The sequence below is a fragment of the Xenopus laevis genome, chromosome 9_10L (genome assembly GCF_017654675.1).
Source record: "Xenopus laevis strain J_2021 chromosome 9_10L, Xenopus_laevis_v10.1, whole genome shotgun sequence".
NCBI classification, from domain to species: domain Eukaryota; kingdom Metazoa; phylum Chordata; class Amphibia; order Anura; family Pipidae; genus Xenopus; species Xenopus laevis.
The window spans coordinates 102039601-102059907 of NC_054387.1; the positions used below are offsets into that span (position 1 = coordinate 102039601).

Below are 20307 nucleotides of genomic sequence, written 5' to 3' on the forward strand. Positions count from 1 at the left end.
ACTTACATTTGGTGGATGGTACAAAATTAAATTCTTGATATTCATCCTATTTTGTGGCAACAGTATTGTGGTTTGCATCTAGGTGCAAGGATTCATTTGGGTGGTAGCCCTGAATACCCCCATATATTAGGATAGCATTAGACTGTTCAGAGCAGTCAAACACATTTTAATTATATGACCCAGCATCAGCTTTGATTCATGTGTTAAGAACTGACAGAAAAGTTTTATATTTATACTTGATAGAGAAAGCATGAATACGTTATTCTATGTAGCACATTCAAAACAAGGCAGGACATTGTGTAATATCTGTTTTATTTGTAAACAAATATGTTTCAGAAAAGTGAACAGAAAGGCACTTGGTGCATCGGTTGTTTGGAAGAAAGGTTTTCTTGAGTGATAAAACATCAAGACACAATGCTTGCACACTGGATCACAAAAAGAAGAAAGGGTAAAGAATAATTTACTATAGGTTAGTGTCAGCTTGTGGGCAGGGAGGGGCAGGAATAGAATGTTTTTTTTTTAGGGTTGTGGGGATAAAAAAATATGGCAACTCAGATAGTCCAAGTGATTGTAGCTCATGGGACTTCTGAGATAACTTGTAGATTTCGTTAAACTCAAACTGGACATAAGATGTTACTCATTGAAACTTTTTTTTTTTTTAATCAAATGTCTATTTGTATGGGTAAAGAGGTGTTTTGAAACACAAATATGATCTTTCAGGTGCCCTGACCTCTGCATGAATTTGGTTTGGATTTACTGTATGTAGTATGAGCTGGCAGGTTCTATGAGCAAAGGCGGCACTTTCTTCATTGCCAGAAAGGCTTGAAACAAACTGTTACAGGCTAGTTCTGGGTTAAAGGGAATAGAGACAATTGTATGTGACATTCCAAAGGCAAGTGCTCTGAGGAGTAAAATTATTCGCTAGATTTTCCATTGAAATCAACATCACGTGGTTCAGCATCATCTTCAGCCCCATCAGCTGCATTATCTACAGCTCTCCTGCTCACTCCGGATCTCCTTGGGGGTGCAAATGATGGTTCGTTGCCCCTTCTGTAGGGATAGATAAGGAATTTGTTTAGTCCATGTGTATCCTTGAACAGGACACAGACCGTGACATACAAGCCAGCTGGGAGTTCATGATTGCTGCACAGCAGAGGAAACAAGCAGGATGGCAGATGCTCTGCAGCAATTATGATTTCATATTTAAAGGGATATCAAACTTAAAAGCCCCCAATTGTGTGATATATTTTAGCAATGGAATCCTATACAGAGTGTTGCACAACCGATAAATGGTTTAATTACCTTTTAAAGAGAATTATTGTCAACTATGTAATATTGGCCAGGCACCCTGTATATTGAATCATCCAAAGCAGAAAGATGATGCTCTAAAGGGGAACATACATTAAGATTTGTGTCATAGTGCATATGTAGCAGTATCTACCCTTAGTATTGCAATAGGTATTGAAGAGAGGTTACTCTATGTATGTATGTATGTATGTACAGTGTTGGACTGGGCTGAATAGGGCTGCCGTCTGTGGGCACCCACCCCATTCGAATACTCCAGTAAGCTCCTCTAAATGCTGCCACTGTCACCTAGCGCTTACTGCTTTCCTTCCCTCTTGTGGCAGTGATCAGGAGGCCGGCACCCTCAGTTCCAGCTGGAGGGAATGGGCCTGGGTCGGTGGGGGCTGTGGGGCCCACCGGGTTTTTTTTTTTACCAGTGTCCCACCAGCCCAGTCCAACCCTGTGTGTTTGTGTCATGGAAGCGGTACTCCCTTAAAGTTGGTACAGGTATGTGACATGTTATCCAGAATGCTCGGACCTGAACTTTCAATAATTTGGATCTTCATACCTTAAGTCTACTAGAAAATCATGTAAACATTAAATAAGCCCAATCGGCTGGTTTTGCTTCCAATAAGGATTAATTATATCTTAGTTTGGATCAAGAACAAGGTACTGTTTTATTAATACACAGAAAAGGGAATTTTTTTTTAAAAATGTGTAATATTTGGATAAAATGGAGTCTAATGGAGATGGCCTTTCTGTAATTCTGAACTTTCTGGATAACTGATCCCATACTAGGATGTGTACATAGATATAGGGTGTGTGTGTTTTAAGGCCTATAATCAGCCTGTGTAATTCTGTACTTGGTATGGAGTGCATAGGATATTGATGAAACTTATTTTAATGAGACGCATTCTTCAAAATAAAGTTTGTTTCCTTAAAGGAGAAGGAAAGGCATAGTACACTTGGGGGTGCTAAATGTTAGCCACCCCCAAGTGATTGTACTAACTTACCTGAAACCCTGGGCTGGTGCTCCTATCAGCAAAAAACTGCACAGGCACGGTGTTATACCAGTGAGCACCACAGAGCGTTCCACTTCCGTCTTCTTCTTTTTTCTAATTTCCCGGGGCAAACGCATGCGCAGTTTAACAAAATAGCTGACTTTTTATTTATTTATTTATTAAAGTTCGGCTTTTCGTTCTACTGCATATGCGCAGTCACGCGAAGAAAGAAGAAGGTGGAAGAAGATCGCTCCATGGTGCTCACTGGTATAACCCCAGGCCGGTGCAGATTTCTGCTGACGGGAGCACCGGCTCTGGCTTTCAGGTCAGGTCAAGTCAGTACAATCACTTGGGGTGCCTAACATTTGGCACCCACCAGTGTACAATGCCTTTCCTTCTCCTTTAACCTAATATTTTTCTGCCTGCAAACAACACACACACATGCTGTGAGACTCTGACACATTTGTCCTGTTCTAATTGGCTGATTTCGTCAAGGTGCAGTGTGCTAATAGCACTCAACATGGATGAGCTGTTTGCAGTAGAAACAAAACGTATGCTTCCTGTTCCTCTCAGCCTAGATTGTAAGATGATAATATAAATAAAATCAGAAACAAGCAGTTGTGCACCACACTTTAAGATCCATTGGAGGACTTCCCTGTAGACTGTAATTTATAGGAATCAGTGAAATACAGTAATGACTTTTGACTATATTTCCTTTAAATATTTTTTGCTTCAGCAGACAAGACAGTAACAGGACAAAACATGATAAACCTGGAAAAAGGAAGAAACCATAGAGGTGGATTAGTTCTCATTTAAATGTGTACAGGTTGCGATGGTGGGCTGTACCCTGTTTAGTAAGTACCCGACTGCAACCCATCTGCATGCACTTATTATAGACCTTGGAGTTACTAAGTAGACCATGCAAAGGAATACTCTGATGCAGTTAATATGTAGTATTAGAATACTGTACTACTTGCTTACATTACGCTTAATCTAGAGGCAATTCACTTCTTTCTGTATAGTATGCATGATTCAGACTAAAGCCTGGATTTTGCTTATAAAATCTAGGGATGCACGGAATCCAGGATTCGGTTCGGGATTCGGACAGAATTTGGCCTTTTTCAACAGGATTCAGATTCAGCTGAATCCTTCTGCCTGGCCAAACCGTGTGACTTTTTGTCACAAAACAAGGAAGTAAAAATGGTTTCCCCCTCCCACCCCTAATTTGCATATGCAAATTCGGATTCGGTTCCGTATTCAGCCGAATCTTTCACAAAGGATTCGGGGGGTTCGGCCGAATCCAAAATAGTGGATTCGGTGCATCCCTAATAAAATCAAATTGTTTTCAGTTACTTTTCTCTGATCTGTTAGGTTATAAAGCATCGTTTTCAATTCAATTTACAATAATCTTCATTTAACTGTTTATAATCTTTAAAGATCTCAATCAAAGGAATGCAATTATGCTAAGAAAATCCTAAAGACAGCAGAAACACAGAGGGGCATATTAACTTAGTTGCTGAAATTAAACTTTGGATGTTATTCACCGAAAATGAAAATTCACCACAACACAGTGAATTTACTAAAAAGAAAGGAGTATGACAAGTTACAGGGAATTAACTTTGCAGTGGAGAATGTTCACACCTTTTTGCAGAGTGAAATTTCTCCAGTGCAAAATGTTAGCTCAAGAATTTCACAAACAGAAATGTCTCCAGGTTCCGGTTGGTGACCTATCATTATAAAGATAGAGCAGCCAATCTCATTATGTTTGTCGCCTCCTCCACGCTAATATCCCACATACATCACTTCTATTGATATGCACCCACCCAAACCTGCTCATTCTCAACCCGGGCCTCACCCAGCCCAAGTTTGAGAAGGGAAATCATGGCCAGAACCTGACCCATGATGATGTCACTGGGCGGGCTCCTGGAAGTTCTGCTGTCCCACCAATGTTAAAAGATCAAACACACAAACAAAATTAAGTATGCTGCGGCATGGCAAGTATTAACCGTATCACGTATATCTGTTGATTTTTAACTGAGAATTATGACTAAGGGAAAATTCAACCACCATAAGTAATTGAAAACTGTGATACAAGGAAAGCTATATTTCCATGGCTTATGCTCAATATAAATTCATAATTCATTACTAGACATAAATAGGAAAGACTTAACTGTAGTTTCTCTATGCCTAGGAATGTTCATATTTTGCATTTTAGATGTGGAACAACTAAATATCTCCGCACTACTCACCCCAGTAGCATTTGATTTCTAGTATTTCTTCATAAACTACTAAGAAAGTATAACTGAGCTGCTGCCAAAAGCATGATGACCCTTTAAAACACTCAAACGATGTTTATAATTGATTGTCCTGTTAGAAATAATCCCAAGGAAACCTCCAGCAAATTAGTCTAAATTTCCATTCTGTGCTGTCACAGAGAGATTATATGCAAATCAATTTTACTGCAAACACTTTCATCAGATTTTACAAATATATGTGTTCTCCTTTTAAACCTGGGACCCCTAGCATAGACTGTGAATAATGAAGCTTTAGGGAGGCTCTGTTATACAGTATATTATTATACAGTAATAAGCTATGGTAGCCTCCCTTAGCACAAATTTCATTTATTGCCACCATAGGTCAATATCTGTGATATGTTAAAGGGAACTATTGCGTAAATGAAAATTTAATATAAGCTTCGGCATACTGAAATAAGAAACAATCCATTAAATATTCTGTTGTGTTTCTGGAAAAATCAAGTTTATGTTCACTATCCCTCTCTCAGCATCTGTTTCCTCTTCATTCTCTCTTTATGCAGGAGTTGGTGTCAGATAATCATTGATAGATAGATCCAATATATCTTATAGGGGGGCTCCTTTTGCCTAGAAGATGGACAGTATTAGAGCTCACTCTATTAAATCACCAGACATCATGGGGCAAATTCACTAAAGGGCGAAGTGACTAACGCTGGCGAAAATTCGCCAGCGTGAAGTCATTTCGCAACTTCGCAAATTCAGTCACCCTGGCGAACATTCGCCAGCGATGATGATAGCCTAGCGCAAATTCGCACCCTAACGCTGGCGAAGTTGCACTCTGGCGAAGGGGGCGAAAATACATAAATTTACTAACGTTGGTCTTTTTCTGAACGTGACCTCCTTCGCCAGAGTTTACTTTGCCGGGTTAGAGCAGGCAAAGTGCAATAGAGTAGATAGTTGAAAATTTTTCTAAGTCCCAAAAAAAGCTGGCGCCTTCCTTTTTTAAGGGTGATAGGCTGAAAAAAAATCATAAATTTTTACCCTCCTTCCCCCCTACATTTCCTAACATATGGCACCTAAACTATACAATGTGCACATTTCGCTGGCGTTTTCTCTTTTTTTATGGGTGATAGGCTGAAAAGATCGAAAAAAAAAATTTGGGGCTACCCTCCTTCCCCCCTACATTTCCTAACTCATGGCAACTTAACTATACAGTGGGCACATGTGTAGGGCAAAATAAAAATTTTATTTGCTGTTTTGAAGGTTTCCCAGGCTTGTGTAGTACTGCTACATAAACCTCCATTGTAACTTCAATTTGGCGCCGTATGTAAATAAAGCATCACTAGCATAACTTCGCTTTGCTTGGCGAATTAACGCTAGTGCAACTTCGCAACCTTACGCTTCCCCTGAGCGCAACTTCGGATTTTAGTGAATTTGCGTAGCGCTGGCGAAAATACGCCTGGCGAAGTGCGGCAAATCGGATGCTGGCACAACTACGAATCTTAGTGAATTTGCCCCCATGTCTCTCTACATGCAGGATTTGCACAAATGGCAGTTATTTTGTTAAGATTTTGTTTGTACTGGAATCAGTTATTTTGTGTGAGCTCTAATTCATATGCTAGGAAAGGAAACCCCCCCCTATAAGATATATGGGATCATGCAGAATTATTAATTGATTGTATTTAGAAAGTGTCCTAGTTCAGTATGGTGAAGCTTATATTATATTTTCATTTTCACGACCGTTCCCCTTTAATATGTGCCTAGTTCTCTGGTGGGACCTAGGCAGCCCAGTCCAACAATGTATAAGAAAAAGAAAAAGAACCATTTCTGCCCATCAATATAAAGAATCTGCTCCCTTCATCCTCTTTGTATGAGAAGTTACTTCTGGAATCTTGTGTGTCTTAACGAAAGCACAGTTAATGGAATCAATGAGTGCACGTTATCATGCAGAACATTCCAACATAACCATGAAGGAATTACTGAGTGCACAGTCACGTTAGTTTGGTGCAGGATCCCGTCTGACATTTTTCTGAAACAGTGGAGAACGTTAGTTTTCATGGTTCTGAATTCTGCTTTATTGATTAGAATTTTATCATAGAAAGACGTCCAAGCCTTCAGGTTTTGCAGGAAAAGGGGTGAATGATTAAAGAAGCATCGTATGTACCCTCAGAAATGTGATTTTTTTAATCATCTTTATCCCCATTTTTTATATGTATACATTATAATTGTATCTCTGTAAAACACTTTTTAAGGGGTTACCCCAACCAGCACTTGAACCATACAATGCTGCTTTAATATGATACAAAGGGAACTTGGTATCTAAATAAAAGAAGGAGAACCAGCAAAACTGAAGGCGTTGGTACCTGCTTAGTCATTGCGAAGTATCTTGTGTCCCTCTGAAAATAAAAAGAGTCTGCAGCTGTTATACTTTGCTCAGAGCAATTTAAACCTTTAATTCATATTATTCTTCTATACAAGCATTATTATTCTTCTATACAATCTTCTTCTATATAATCTTCTTCTATATAATCTTCTTCTATATAATCATTCCAGCTTAATGTAGAATGAAAAAAAGATTCAGTGGTGCAGTGTATGATGTTTGGTATTTCATTTTATTCCACCAGTTTAACCTGTAACCACATCACCCTAGCAGTTTCTTAAGACAAAGATAGCACCTATGTGCAGCTTTTTAAGGGGAAGGGCTTGTGCTGAACATACATTTTGCCTGTTCTTTTAATTAAGAAAGATCAAAGTTTATTATTCTATAATTACAAATGATGCGTTTCAATATATCTTGCCCCGAACATGAAAATTAAACCACTTTCACATTTTATATTTACTGTCACTTCCTGGAAGCTAATTAGACACATTTCCGCTGATAAGCCATTTGTGTAATGAACTGCTCCTTATCTCAAAGCCTGCAGCTCAGGGCTTGTTTATACGGAGCTCATTATCTCCCTTTTCACAAGTTACATTGTTTATTGGAAAATGGGGTGAGTTCAGCGAAAAATGGAACAATTTTTCATTAGTGCTTTATAATGGGTTAAATTAAAACAATAGGTAGAACAGATTTTCAACGCGTCTTATATATTGTGTAATTTTTAGAAAATGTGTGTCTACTTCCCCTTTAACGGGCTTAGCAGGATCTGCTTATTGTAATACATTTTCCACTGCTACAGGACCATGATTTATTTCCTTATAAACAGTCTGACAATATTTTATTTGAAAGAGAGGTCACTCTTGTAAAACATGTGGCTGTTTAACACCCAGATTTGATGATTTTTACCTTACAAGGGAAAGGGAGTGAGACGTTAGATAAGTCTTTGCCAGTAATCACTGGCCTCTCCAGATTGTGTGTTCTAATAAGGCATTTCATTGGGAAGACTGGACAATAACAAAGATGCCCTTAAAAGCCTCAGTGCTGTTACTGCTGCAATATCTAATTAAGGAAATATTTAAACAAAGAATCTGTTCCCACGATTACAATTATATAATTTTTTCTTCATAATCTGGGCAGATAACCAACAATATGTCGTAATAATCCCTTTGATGCAACATATTAATTTTCCTTTCAAGGTTTCACTTTATGTCATAATATTACATTTAATGAATTGCCATGCTTTTTTTTAACTCTGTAAGACTAAATTGAAGTTATGAATTTTAATATCAGGTATGAACTCATTCTATGGTTTACCAGTTTTTTTGTCAGTAACAGGTTGGGGTACTAAAATGTATGACAGACAATCATGTGAGTTGATTCATGGAATATTATATTTCATAATAGTTCAGTATCTCCAGACCCAGTAAGGTCTAGTTGTTGGCCATTTTTTTTAGGAGCGTAGGTGCTATTTTAAATAAAAGCAGCACTCCTAGTGAGTCCTTGAAATGAAAACTGAATAGTAGAAGTCTTCATTTACTCTTGTGTAAGTTTTTATTTTACTTTTAAAATGAATCTTTCTTCCTTGTCGCCCTTTGGCATATACACTTATATATGATGTATTTTTTATTGTGTTGCTCCAATAACTACATTATCTTCCAACTTTTGTAACCCCGGTTAGTTGAATGCTCTTTTCTTCCAGCTTGGAAACAATAATCTTAGCCAATATCTGATTATAAAAAGACGATGTCAGGTGTTCATATGTGACTTTCCTATGTTCCATGCATTATTAAGTAATGTGTATTTCTTCTCAGCACACTACATGGCACAAGAGTGCAAAGAATTGCTAAGGCCACCCACCTGAGTTTGCTCTTCAATGAATTGAGCTCCCTGCTCAGTGTTTCGCTGCTTTCGTTGGCTTCATCTAACTCTCTCTGAAGTTTTCTGCGGGAGGCGTTGATGCGCTGAGATTCTTCTTCAGCCTCTTCCAGCTGCCTCTTTAGTTGTTTTTGTCTCACATTTCCCTTCTCAGCCTAAAGGGCATAGAAAATATTTACATTTAATTTATTGGTATTTCCCTATAGCACCCCAAACAATAAGCACCACTGGTCACAGGAAACGGAACATGGCATGCATTTTAGCTTGTACCCACACCCAGGAGAACTCCAAATGTTAGGACCCCTCAATGATTGTAATCATCTCCCTAATACCTGGGCCAGTGCTCCTGTTAGCAGAAAACGTTACTGGCCCAGGGTTCTTCTCAGTGAGCACCAGGCAGTGACCCTCTTCCTTCTTCTTCCATCTATATGCTGGTGCATATGTGCACAGTAGAGTTGAAGCTCGGACATTAACAAAGAAGACATCCTAAAAATTCGTCCTTACACATGCCTCTGCCCCAGGCATTGAAAAAAGAAGAAACAGGAAGAACATTTCTCCACGGTGTTTGCTGAGAAGAACCCAGAAGAAGTTTTCTGCTAATAGGAGCACCAGCCAGGGGTATTAGGTAAGCTATTATTATCACTGGAGGGTGCTTAACATATGGCACCCCCTAGTGATTTAGACTTTAAGGATCTCTAAAGAATCTTCAACTTGTACTGGAACTCAAGTTAGGCATGAATAAATAGCAGCTTTCTAACTTGCCCTTTCAGGTTCTGTACATAATCTCATTTAATGTTAAATAAAAAATTTTTAGTTTTACATACTGGGACACAATTTATCCTGAATAACACTCATTTGTAATATGTCCTTATAAGTTCTGTACATAACCATGACTAACATTAGAAGATGGGACTTATAAACTATTTCATTTAATAATCAAAAAAACCTAAAAGTAGTTAAATAGTCAATGTGGTTTGAAAGAAAGACCAGCTTATCAAATTCAACCCCTCCAAATAAACCCCAGTGCACATGACATATAAACTCATACAAAAGTTTTGACCCTCACAGAGGTAACGTTATGGTAGGTGTTAGAAAAACATACCTGGTCTTTGTACTGCTCTGCCTGTTTCCTTTCATCCTCAACTTGCAGCAGGGCTTCTTTGAGTTTCTTATCTTTCTGACGCAATGTCTTTACAGTTGATTGCTTGTCTCTTTAAATAAGATAACCAGTTATGTGATATATATGATCATATAATATGTGCTATATACATAATATAACATTTTACTTAATAGGTGTATGCAGAACTTCATCCAACTAACCATGTTCCACATGAATGATTCAACCAATACATGCATTGTAAGGATAGGGCTACACAGGGGACGAAATCAGCCCTACCATGGGCCGTAGCCTCCTCTCTCTTCTGCATTGAATTGGCTCAGCGTGAACAGACTCTGCGGGTTTCGATGAAGACCCACAAGTCTTTGCAATCTGAGCTAAAATCCTCCAAAATCTGTTCGCTCTGAGTCTATTCAGTGTGGAAGAGAGAGGAGTCTACTGCCCACAGTAGGGCTGAAATCTGATTTTGGCCCCCGTGTGGCCCTATCTTAAGGGTTCTGACACAAGGGGCTGCTTTAAGTAGTGGATTGAACTTGCATAAGTAAACCTCACTCCAGATTTTTTACCTACCTAGATTCTTGTTCTACTTGCTCCTCCAGTTGGGCTATCTTGGCCTCCAGAGCAGCAATTGAAGATTTGAACTTGGACTTCATCGCTCCCTCCATTTCTTGCAATTTAACTTTAAGTTCCTTGTTTTGCCTCTCTAGCTGCTGGCGTGCACTCTCATTTTTCTGGGATGTACTTCTCTCTGCTGCCAGTTCATTGTTCAGCTGCTCAGTCTAGTAACAAGAGTAAGCATGCCTTATAGCAGTTCTGTTTAATGAAGTAAAATATAGAGTACCAGTATTAATACATTACCTGCTGTACTGCTTTCCTCATTCGGTCACTCATTCCTTCCATGTTGCTCTGCTCCTCCTCTAGCTCTTCCTCCAGCTGAGAAATTCTGGCTTCCAGACGGCGCTTGTCATCTAGAAGACTGGACCTTAACAGTTAAGCATTAAAATATTGTTATTTCATGACATAAAACAAACCCACAGGTGTATTGTAGCACACTCATTAACCCCCCTTCCCTTCTGCCCCTTACTTTCCAGATGCACTGCCTGCAAGTTCTTCTGCCAGCTCTTCTTTTTCAAGCTCAGCTTGTTTTCGTGCTCTTTCAGCTGCAGCTAGATCCTGTAAAACAGAACAGAGAGTGAGCAGTCGTAATGCAAGTGTATGTCATATATTCTTATTAAATGAGCAGCCATTGATACTGAAGTGTTTACCTCTTGAAGTTGAATAAGTTCAGCCTCCAAACTCTTTGCTTTCTTTTCATTTTCTCTTGCAGTAGTAAATATTTCTTCCCTGGCATTTCGAGCTTCATCTAGATCTCTCTGGAAGTCTTTCATCTGGCCCTAAAATTTGCAAACCAATAACAGAAGCCTGAAGTCTATGTTTATCATGCATCCCCATGCACCCCATGTGCAGTTGTTTTAACCCCCCTAAATAAATTAAAGTAATAATAAAATAAATTAATCAGTAATAAAGCAGAACGATAGGCTAATTACTGTAACCTGAAAACAGCATTCAGCTGTAATGTTCTTGCATCACAGTCATTTTTTTCCATTTGTTTTGCTTTTGAATTCTCCATAAAAAGATAACTTCCTCGTTAAACACACCTGTAACTTTCTCAGTTGCTTAATGGCTTCATCCCGAGCTTTGTTGGCAAAGTCAACCTGTCCCTCAAGGTCCTTTAAGTCAACTTCCAGCTTCTTCTTGGCTGCAGCTGCTATGGTTCTCTGTTTGCGTTCATCTTCCAGTTCTGTTTCATATTCATGAACCTTTAAAAACAATTCATATAAAATTATTACAAAATGAACAAAACACTTTTAGATAATTGTGTTTATTTCCTGTTGAATAGACTTACCTGTTTAACAAGCTGTCTCCGCTTTTCTTCATTTTGTTCATCTCTGGCTTGCAAATCTCTTTCAAACTGTGCTTTCAGAGCTTGCATGTTAACTTCTAATCTAAGTTTGGCATCTTCTGTTGCTTGAAGTTCATCTTCCAGCTCCTCTAACTGAGTCTTCATCTCTTCCACTTGCTGATCCAGGCCTCTCTTAGCCTTCTCCAAGTCATGGACCTAGCAGAAAAATAGGTTACCTATACACTAACCAACTGGCACATTATTTATAACTATACATGGCACTATAAATCCATAACTGCATATTCTTAACTGAAAAAATATATACCCTAGTCCTTACAAAAAAAGTGCACGAACATACTATGGGGGGAATGTAATATGTTTCGCTAGCGAAAAAAATCTGCGCAAAGACGCTTGTGAACGTTAGTGACCATGTTTACATCCTTTTTGACTGATTAAAGACTTCAATGACTTTATCTTCAAAGTTTGCGACCAAATCGTTTTTGGAACATTTGCAGTGGATGAAGTAAAATTTCGCAGTCATCTATAGCAAAGGAGATTGGGTACAGCTTCCATATATTTGAACTGAATCAAATAAATATTGATTTTCAATTCATTTTTTATAGTACAGGTATGTGAAAAAATATTTTTTTTAAACTGTATTAATAAAAAAGTACCTTGTTCTTGATCCCAACTAAGATATAATAATCCTTACTGGATGCAAAATGGTCAAACTGCGTTAATTAAAAGTTTAAATAATTTTAAGGTATTGAGATCCAAATTACAGTAAGATCCCTTATCCAGAAAACCCCTGTGTCAAGAATTCTGGATAACAGGTTCAATATCTGTAACTGAAGTTTGGTAGTACTTACATTTTTGCCTACGTCATCTTTAGAGCTGACCAAGTCTTCCATCTCAGCTTTAAGTAATTTGTTTGTCCTCTCAAGTTCTTCTTTGGATTGCAATGCTTCATCAAGTGCCCTGGCCAATGACAAGGCTTTGGTCTCCTTTTCTCTTGCCTCCGCCTCGGCTCTGTCTCTTTCATCTGCATATTTTGAAGAAATGTTTTTCTCTTCTGCCAGCATCTGCAAAATAATTATGTACTGTCAATATAATTCTTTCTATAATGAGAAAATCATCTACTACTGTTGGGTCAAAATAAAAAAATGACCTGATCAAACTTTTTCTGCTTCTTCTCTAGGTTAGAGACAAGTTGCCTTTGATTGTCCAAATCAACTATTAGATCATCCAGCTCCTGCTGTAGTCTGTTCTTTGTCTTTTCCAGTTTGTCATAAGCCGAAGCTTTCTCCTCGAACTGCTGCGTCATGCCCTCAATATCTCTCTGGAATTTCTTTTTGCCCTCTTCCATTGTTTCAATTGTGGAAGTAAATTCTTGTAATTTCCTCTTTGAATCTGAAAGCTAATCAGGCCAAGTGTATGATGAACAATATATACCATTGCTGTAGAATATTTTTTTATAATACACAAAAGCCATGAATATCCTGTAAATTATATCCTTATAAACGGTGAGTTCTGATGTCATCAGTTATAAACGGTGAGTTCTGATGTCATTTCTGTCACATGACTCACTGAAATTTGTGTATTATAATAAATAAAGTACCCCCAGTTGCAAAATATGAGGATATTAGAATTTACCTCGGAGTTCCATGAAACTCCTGGGTAACTTATAATATCCTTATATTTTACAAGAGGGGGTACTTTATTCACTATATATTAATTGATTATTGAGCAGTAAATTGCATATTAAGCAGTAAATTGACAACAAAAATATATAGTTGCCTTTTCACATTTATTACAACTTCTTTTAGATAAAACTGACTGTTTGGATATAAGACAACAATTATTACATACATCCATCTGATGAAAATAATTGACATAAGATGAGCTTCTACTTATTTGCAGATAATCTACCTTACCTGGATATTAAGTGTGGAGATATGTCGCTCTAAGTTTTGCTTGGCCTCCGATTCCTCATCTAGTTGCTCTTGAATGCTGTTTCTTTCATCCTCTACCTGACGGAGCTTGGTGGAAACATTAAGCTTCTGTCGAGTCTCTTCTTGAAGCAATTCCTATGGCATATAAAGAAGTAATATTTTAAAAACATTTCTCAGATCAGTAAAGTGTGAACACCAAAAGTTAAAAATAACTTGCCTGGGTGTCCTGAAGTTGTGCTGTCAAACCAGCGACATCTTTGGAAAGCTTGATCGTTTTTGTCTCGGCTTCGCTAAGTAGAACAGTAACGTTTTCTAATTCCACCTGAAAGGAAGATATCATTATGAATATAATGTTTTGGCAGTCAGCTGTCAGTGTTCCTGATTTAAGTAATAATCAAAAAGTTTTACATTTTTTTATACAGTTTACAGAAACATTTTAAAAAACACAGGAAGGCTGATTCAGCAATAATGTTACTTCTTTACCTGTACTCTGTGTGATTTCTCTGTGAGTTCATTTCGGACCCGCTCTCCATCAGAATATTTGGATTGAAGTTCCTGCAACTGGGTTTCAAGCTTTTTCTTCTTGTGCTCTACATCCTGCTTGGCTGTGTTAAGTGATCTGATTTCTATTGTGAGGTCTGAATTATCTTTTTCCAAAGCTTGCTTGCTCTTTTCCAAGGTAACCCTGACCTGTGGAATTAATAAAATAAGGTATTTTCCTTGCAAAAAAAAAACAAAAAAACAAAAAATTGGGTAAAGTGGCACCTTTAGACACTTCATAAATGTAGGTTGTGTATAATACCCATCACTTACACAACAATGGTTATCTTTCCCTAAACCACATCCTTGTCCTTCAAAAAGAGAGACAGTGCTTCCAATGCAGATACATTACCCTCTTCACTTGTTCCAGTTGCTCTGTTAGCTCTTCTACAGCCTGAGTGTGTTTCTGTCTCATCTCCTGGACCTGGGCTTCATGTGATCGTGTTTCTTCTTCTAATGCCCTCTTTAAAACTGTTACTTCCTGCTCTCTCTTTGCTCTGTTTGAACAAAATGACATATATATAATCAACCCTTTGAAATAACTGCTGAAACTTGTAAAAATGACATCAGTGATATGATTAAGCAGAATATACGTGGGGCCATTTACAACACAAAGGCATTGCATAAGAGCAAAAAATGAGTGCTGTGGTTTTTGAAATTTGCCCCCTGACTCCATCCAATACTAACTGCCACAGGTCACTAATTCTTAGAATGCAAATATGTACATACCGAAGTTCTTGCTGTGTGGCTGTGCTGTCAAGTGTATCTTCCAACTCTGTTTTTAGAGCTTCCAGCTCTTCACCCAAGTCCCTCTTTGATTTTTCAGCCTTATTTCTTGCAGATTTTTCAGACTCCAAGTCTTCCTGGAGGTCGGAAATGTGAGACTCCAGCTCCCGAATTTTCTTCAAGGCATTATTTTTTTGAGCAGTTTCATCTTCAAGTCTGCAAGTTAGAAACTGGGCAATCAGGTGCAGGATAAAATCAATATACAGGTATGGGATCCGTTATCCGGAAACCCATTATGCAGAAAAGCTCTGAATTACTGAAAGGCTGCCTATCATAGACTCTATTATAATCAAATAATCAAAATCTTTAAAAATTATTTCCTTTTTCTCTGTAATAATAAAACAGCACCTTGTACTTTATCCAAACTAAGATATAATTAATCCTTATTGGAAATAAAACCAACCTATTGGGTATATTTAAAGTTTATATAATTTTCTAGTAGACTTATAGTATGAAGATCCAAATTATGGACAGATCCATTATCCGTAAAACCCCAGGTTCCAGCATTCTAGATAACCTGTATAGTGTGCATTTGTGGTATTAATACTGTAAACGATGAATCTGTTATATTTTGCACTGGAATTTGTTTTTCATATTGTCCTGTACATTTTACATCAAATGCATCTGGACAGAATGGGTCATATTTATCAAAGAGTGAAGATCCAGCTCACCACAGTCCACTAGTGTGAAATGCCGCCACTCTCCATTCATTTCTATGGGATTTTAAAAATAGTATTCATCAAATCATAAATATAAGTAGTTTAAATCATTTATTTAAAAATGCTATAGTAATTAATGGAGAGTGGCGGAATTTCACTCTAGTAGACTGTGTTGATCTCTAAATTCACTCTTTGATAAATATGCCCCTATGTATTCTTATACACAGTAAATAGCTTTTGTAAGTATGATAACCAATGTAACATATCCTGAAATTTATGCTAAAAACGATGCTATACTTCCAAGCTATAAAAGATAATCAACCAAATCAGGTCCACTATCAGAATTCAATGTGAGATCTTGTGCTTCAGTAAAAATGTACACAAAAGCTCTCCTTAACATGATTCCCACCCTTGCTGTCAGTGCCCATTACACAGATCTTTGGCTGAATCCATCCCTAGAGGTGCAACAAAAATACTCAGTAAATATGTGATGTCTTGGATATATTTGTGAATTAATATTGTACCTAGCAAGAGCAGCCTGAAGTTCCTCTTCCTTTTTAGCTAACTGCAACTTAAGTTCCGCAATCTGTGCTTGTAGGTCTGCAATTTGTTCATTGAGGTCATTCGCTTCACCCTCAAGCTTCCGCTTTACCTTCTCCAGCTCTTGCCTTCCTTTTTCTTCTTTCTTGAGACGCACTGGAATACCAACAGTTTGCTTAAAACTCTAACCAGGGATGAACATTGTTCTCCTAAATACTCCTGGAAGATTTGTTGTGAACACTTGTTTGCTGTCTTAGATCTTTTTGAAATTATGAATTATATAGTAATGGTTTTTATGTGTCCCTTATCTTTTTAAAAAGTGTCTGGAAACCAATCACCTAAATTATTTCAGTTGAAGCATTACGACTTGTCTGTTTTATTGTGCTCTCAAACTTACCTTCCAGTTCTGAAATCATAGATTCATGTTTATTTTTTAACTTGGTCAGATTCTTTGCTTTTTCTTCTTCTTCTGCCAAATTAGTCGTTAAGTCATTCACTCTTTCTTCAAGGACTTTCTTTTCCTTTGAAGCCAAAGCCACATTTGATTATAAACCGTGGCATTCAGATTTCTGAGTAACATTTATATTTTATCTCCAAGAATAACTGATAATCTTAAAAGAATATAGTATACATGGCATAAGCATATGAGAACTGTCAGCAACTTAATTGGGCAACAGTTGAGAAGTAACATGGTGTTGTACATTTACCCCTATTAATATACTTTCTTTTAGAGCTAACCTTCATCTATCCAAATATTTAGAAGGATTTTCCATATTATGCAATTTCCTTTGCTTATCGGTATGCAAATAAAAATAGAGTTAAATAATCTTCACAAAGAGCAACATAGCAAAATATCTGTCTTTATAGGGTTCTTTTCTGTTGAAGATGAAAGATGTACAATCTACAACTGAGCATCAGAAACTATCTATATACAGTTATAGATCTCCCATGCAAGACTAGAGTTTTCTGAGGGGTGGGAGTTACCTTTGTTAATTTGTTGTGCTGATCATCCATTACAAGCACATCATCTTCCAATTTCTTTATCTTGGCCTCTGCAGTTACTTTCTCTAGCTGCAGCTTTTGTCTTGCAGCCTCTTCTTCCTCAAGTTGTTCCTCAAGGTCCTTAAAGATTAAAAAATATACAGTGCAGTAAGAATAATAAAATTGAAATTTTTTTGGACTTGATTGATTGTTGATTATAAGGGATTTTATTTTTACACAGATCACACATACTTATCATAATCAACATCTAAGCTGCAAGAATGAGAAAAGTTACATCCAAGGCAACTGGAATACATTGTGGGAAGGCATACGTGGAAAGCAAGAAGTCTAAGGATTTCCAGCAATGGTAGCAAGCCTCACATGATGCTGAGAAACCCTAACTAATGCCAACTCTATTTTATTCTTGGCTGTGTGTGCAAAATTGCTTGTGTGCGTTTCAGAATTGGTACAAAATTATGTGTTTTCATGCACGTACAGTTTAGAGTGATTATTGTATGAAAGCTCTATCATTAGACATGAATAGGAGCAAGCGAGAAGTTGACAGAAGCCAATTTTTAATGGAAAAAATTACTTTCTCATATGAAACAAAAGTGATTTAAAGTACATTTTAGTTTATATATATGTGGGTGGATGTGGTTGTTTGTGTGTGAAGGTAATAGATAATGTATTTGGTACAATATATATAAATGTAGATACAAACAAATAACAAGCGTTGTGTTGGTACCTGCATCTGCTGCAGTGTTTTTTTCTTTTCTGCTTGCAGCAGTTGTCCACGATCTTCCTCTTCTTCCAATCTGGCTTCCATTTCATGGAGGACCTCCTCCAATTCTTGCTTTTTGGCTTGTAAACGTATGCGCATTTCTTCTGCCTCAGCATACAGTTCAGTTTCAGCCTGAAGCTGCTCTTGGAGAAGAGTCTTCTCCTCAACCAACTAGAAGAAAGAACATTTTCCTAAAATTAAAAATGCTCTAGTGCCATTTTTCATTAGTCTGTGGCTGAGCTTTCCTTGTGTGAGAAATCATGGCTGTTCCCAATGACAGATGGCTCCCATTGCAGACAACAGGTTATACTGAACCTTTCTAGTAAAATATAGTGAATGTAAATCCAACTTAACTATTTCTTATATTTCTCATATTTATTTCAGTCTACCAAAAGGTGATTGACTGCTTGTACTTCTATACCTGGACATGTTTCATCTGTATCTCCTTCAGTTCAATCTCTGTTCTAAAGAATTTCTCGTTCACTCTTTGTAGCTCTTCATCTTTGAGCTGCATTTCTTCTTCTTGTCGGGTTACTTGGAGGAGAGGCTTAACCTGTTGGAAAATGGCCATTAGCTGGATGACTGGGAAATCATGTCCATGGTACATTGAGTTATTTTGTTTTATAGTTCAATTTTATTGGCTTGTCAAGGCTCAGTTTTCTAGGAAAAATATACTTACTTTAGTAAATAGTCTCCACCACTGCCAGTTTCTGAGCTTCAAGTAAGCAGCACAGTTCCTCTGGATAACTTTCATGGCAGTTAACTGCTGTTGCCTCTTTGCAAAGGCCCTGTATTTTAAATCAACAATAATCAATCTTTTTCCAATTATTTACCAATAGCAATCTAGAAAGTATTCTTTATAGACCCTGAAAAGAAGAATTTCAAAATGTATACTATCTTTTGGTCATTAAGCATTCACTTACTTTCTGGCAAGGTATCCACGAGCTTGGGCTTGGAAGGAAATAATAATATCTGTTATCTTTAAATCACGCTCCTCTTCTAGATGGGCCAGGACTCCAGTCCTGAAGAAAACTTTACTTTGACCAATTCTGTATAAATTTGTGTCAAGTTCCAATGCTCTCATCTAGAAAAATACAACAAACAATATTTATCACAGGATACATAATGTAGAATTTCTTGCCTCATATATGCACAGTTTTTCCCTACTAATTGTTCAGTTCCCCCCTCTGTCCATGAGTATGGTTTAACCAATCACATGAGTCAATGGGGCACCCGTACATAGGTGCATGACCAGTTTTAGAATGTGTAAATAAATATGTCGAATTTACCCTAATATTCATGTATATCATTCTGTTCCTGTTTACATATGCATCGTACCGTTCATATCTCTAAAATTATGTGTTGTGATAGTCATGCTCTACAGTAAATCGGCAAATCCTTGTTCTCATCATGTAGTGATTTGTCTCACTTACCATAAGCATACAAGATTGTTTGCCATCCATGAAGCCTTTAGGGATAGCACCTGCTGTGAGGATTTCATACCTATAAGGAAAGGGAAGGAATATTATATGATATGTATGTTGCACTATTATGATACTGCAAAGCAGAGTGGGAAGTCTGTTTCTTTGCCTCAAATATTGAGTTTTGGGATTTTGTTGGGTCAAATGTATAAATTTCAGTTTGATTTACCTGTAATCTAGCAATATATTAACCTTTAATATAGATTTTCTATATAGGGCTCCAGTATTTGTTGGGTTATTATTAATTAAATAATCATTTTAAAACTATTAATTTGGCAAAAATGTGGTATTTACCTTCCCACTCCCTTGCCCATGTAATGAAATAGGAATTCTCTTCATTATATTATTGACCTCACAGGCTTCATTGACTATTAAAGGGAAGTTAAACCCTCCAACAAATTATGCAAAATTGGTCATTTGGTAATTGGTAATTTTTTTCCCTTAGTTTCTCAACAGCAGGAGGGTGCCTCTGTGCTGCCTGGCCAGTGCAGGGGTAAGTGAATAATGCATCAAGCATCTCTGGATGCTTCTCGGCACATTTATCTTGCTTCTTGCTAACTTGACTTTAAGGGGGTCATTTATCAAAGGTCAAGTTTTGTGAGGTTTTTTATACCTCGAATAAACGCACAACTCGAACCTAAATTATAAAAAAACTCGAATCAGTGCTTTCAAGGTGAAAAACCCAAATACTCGAATTGATTGAGTTTTCGCCAAAAAAAATTGCTCAGATTTATCTCATTTTCGAGTGCAAACCACTGAAAAAAACCTAAACATC

The 20307-nt window shown here is 37.4% G+C and overlaps 1 protein-coding gene across 3 annotated transcripts in view; it reads right to left on the bottom strand.

Moving 5' to 3' along the window:
* Positions 1–295: 295 nt before the first annotated feature.
* The window catches only part of myh11.L (myosin heavy chain 11 L homeolog), a 59478-nt gene continuing 39466 nt past the window's right edge, over positions 296–20307 (bottom strand). For 2 of the 3 annotated variants that reach the window (XM_018236332.2, XM_041577521.1), the window contains 24 exons: positions 19485–19554; positions 18975–19135; positions 18731–18839; positions 18473–18604; positions 18016–18222; positions 17274–17411; positions 16687–16810; positions 16274–16445; positions 15034–15246; positions 14657–14801; positions 14248–14454; positions 13982–14086; positions 13747–13899; positions 12981–13229; positions 12682–12894; positions 11816–12028; positions 11568–11729; positions 11175–11303; positions 10994–11082; positions 10768–10891; positions 10480–10688; positions 9895–10003; positions 8775–8947; positions 296–1050 (listed from right to left, as the gene is read on the bottom strand). In XM_018236332.2, coding sequence (XP_018091821.1) covers positions 915–1050; positions 8775–8947; positions 9895–10003; positions 10480–10688; positions 10768–10891; positions 10994–11082; positions 11175–11303; positions 11568–11729; positions 11816–12028; positions 12682–12894; positions 12981–13229; positions 13747–13899; positions 13982–14086; positions 14248–14454; positions 14657–14801; positions 15034–15246; positions 16274–16445; positions 16687–16810; positions 17274–17411; positions 18016–18222; positions 18473–18604; positions 18731–18839; positions 18975–19135; positions 19485–19554 — 3742 coding nt within the window. In that variant the 3' untranslated portion in view covers positions 296–914. Of the gene's footprint in view, positions 1051–6900; positions 6934–8774; positions 8948–9894; positions 10004–10479; positions 10689–10767; positions 10892–10993; positions 11083–11174; positions 11304–11567; positions 11730–11815; positions 12029–12681; positions 12895–12980; positions 13230–13746; positions 13900–13981; positions 14087–14247; positions 14455–14656; positions 14802–15033; positions 15247–16273; positions 16446–16686; positions 16811–17273; positions 17412–18015; positions 18223–18472; positions 18605–18730; positions 18840–18974; positions 19136–19484; positions 19555–20307 lie in introns of all 3 variants that reach the window. The other variant, XM_041577522.1, reaches the window with a different exon arrangement.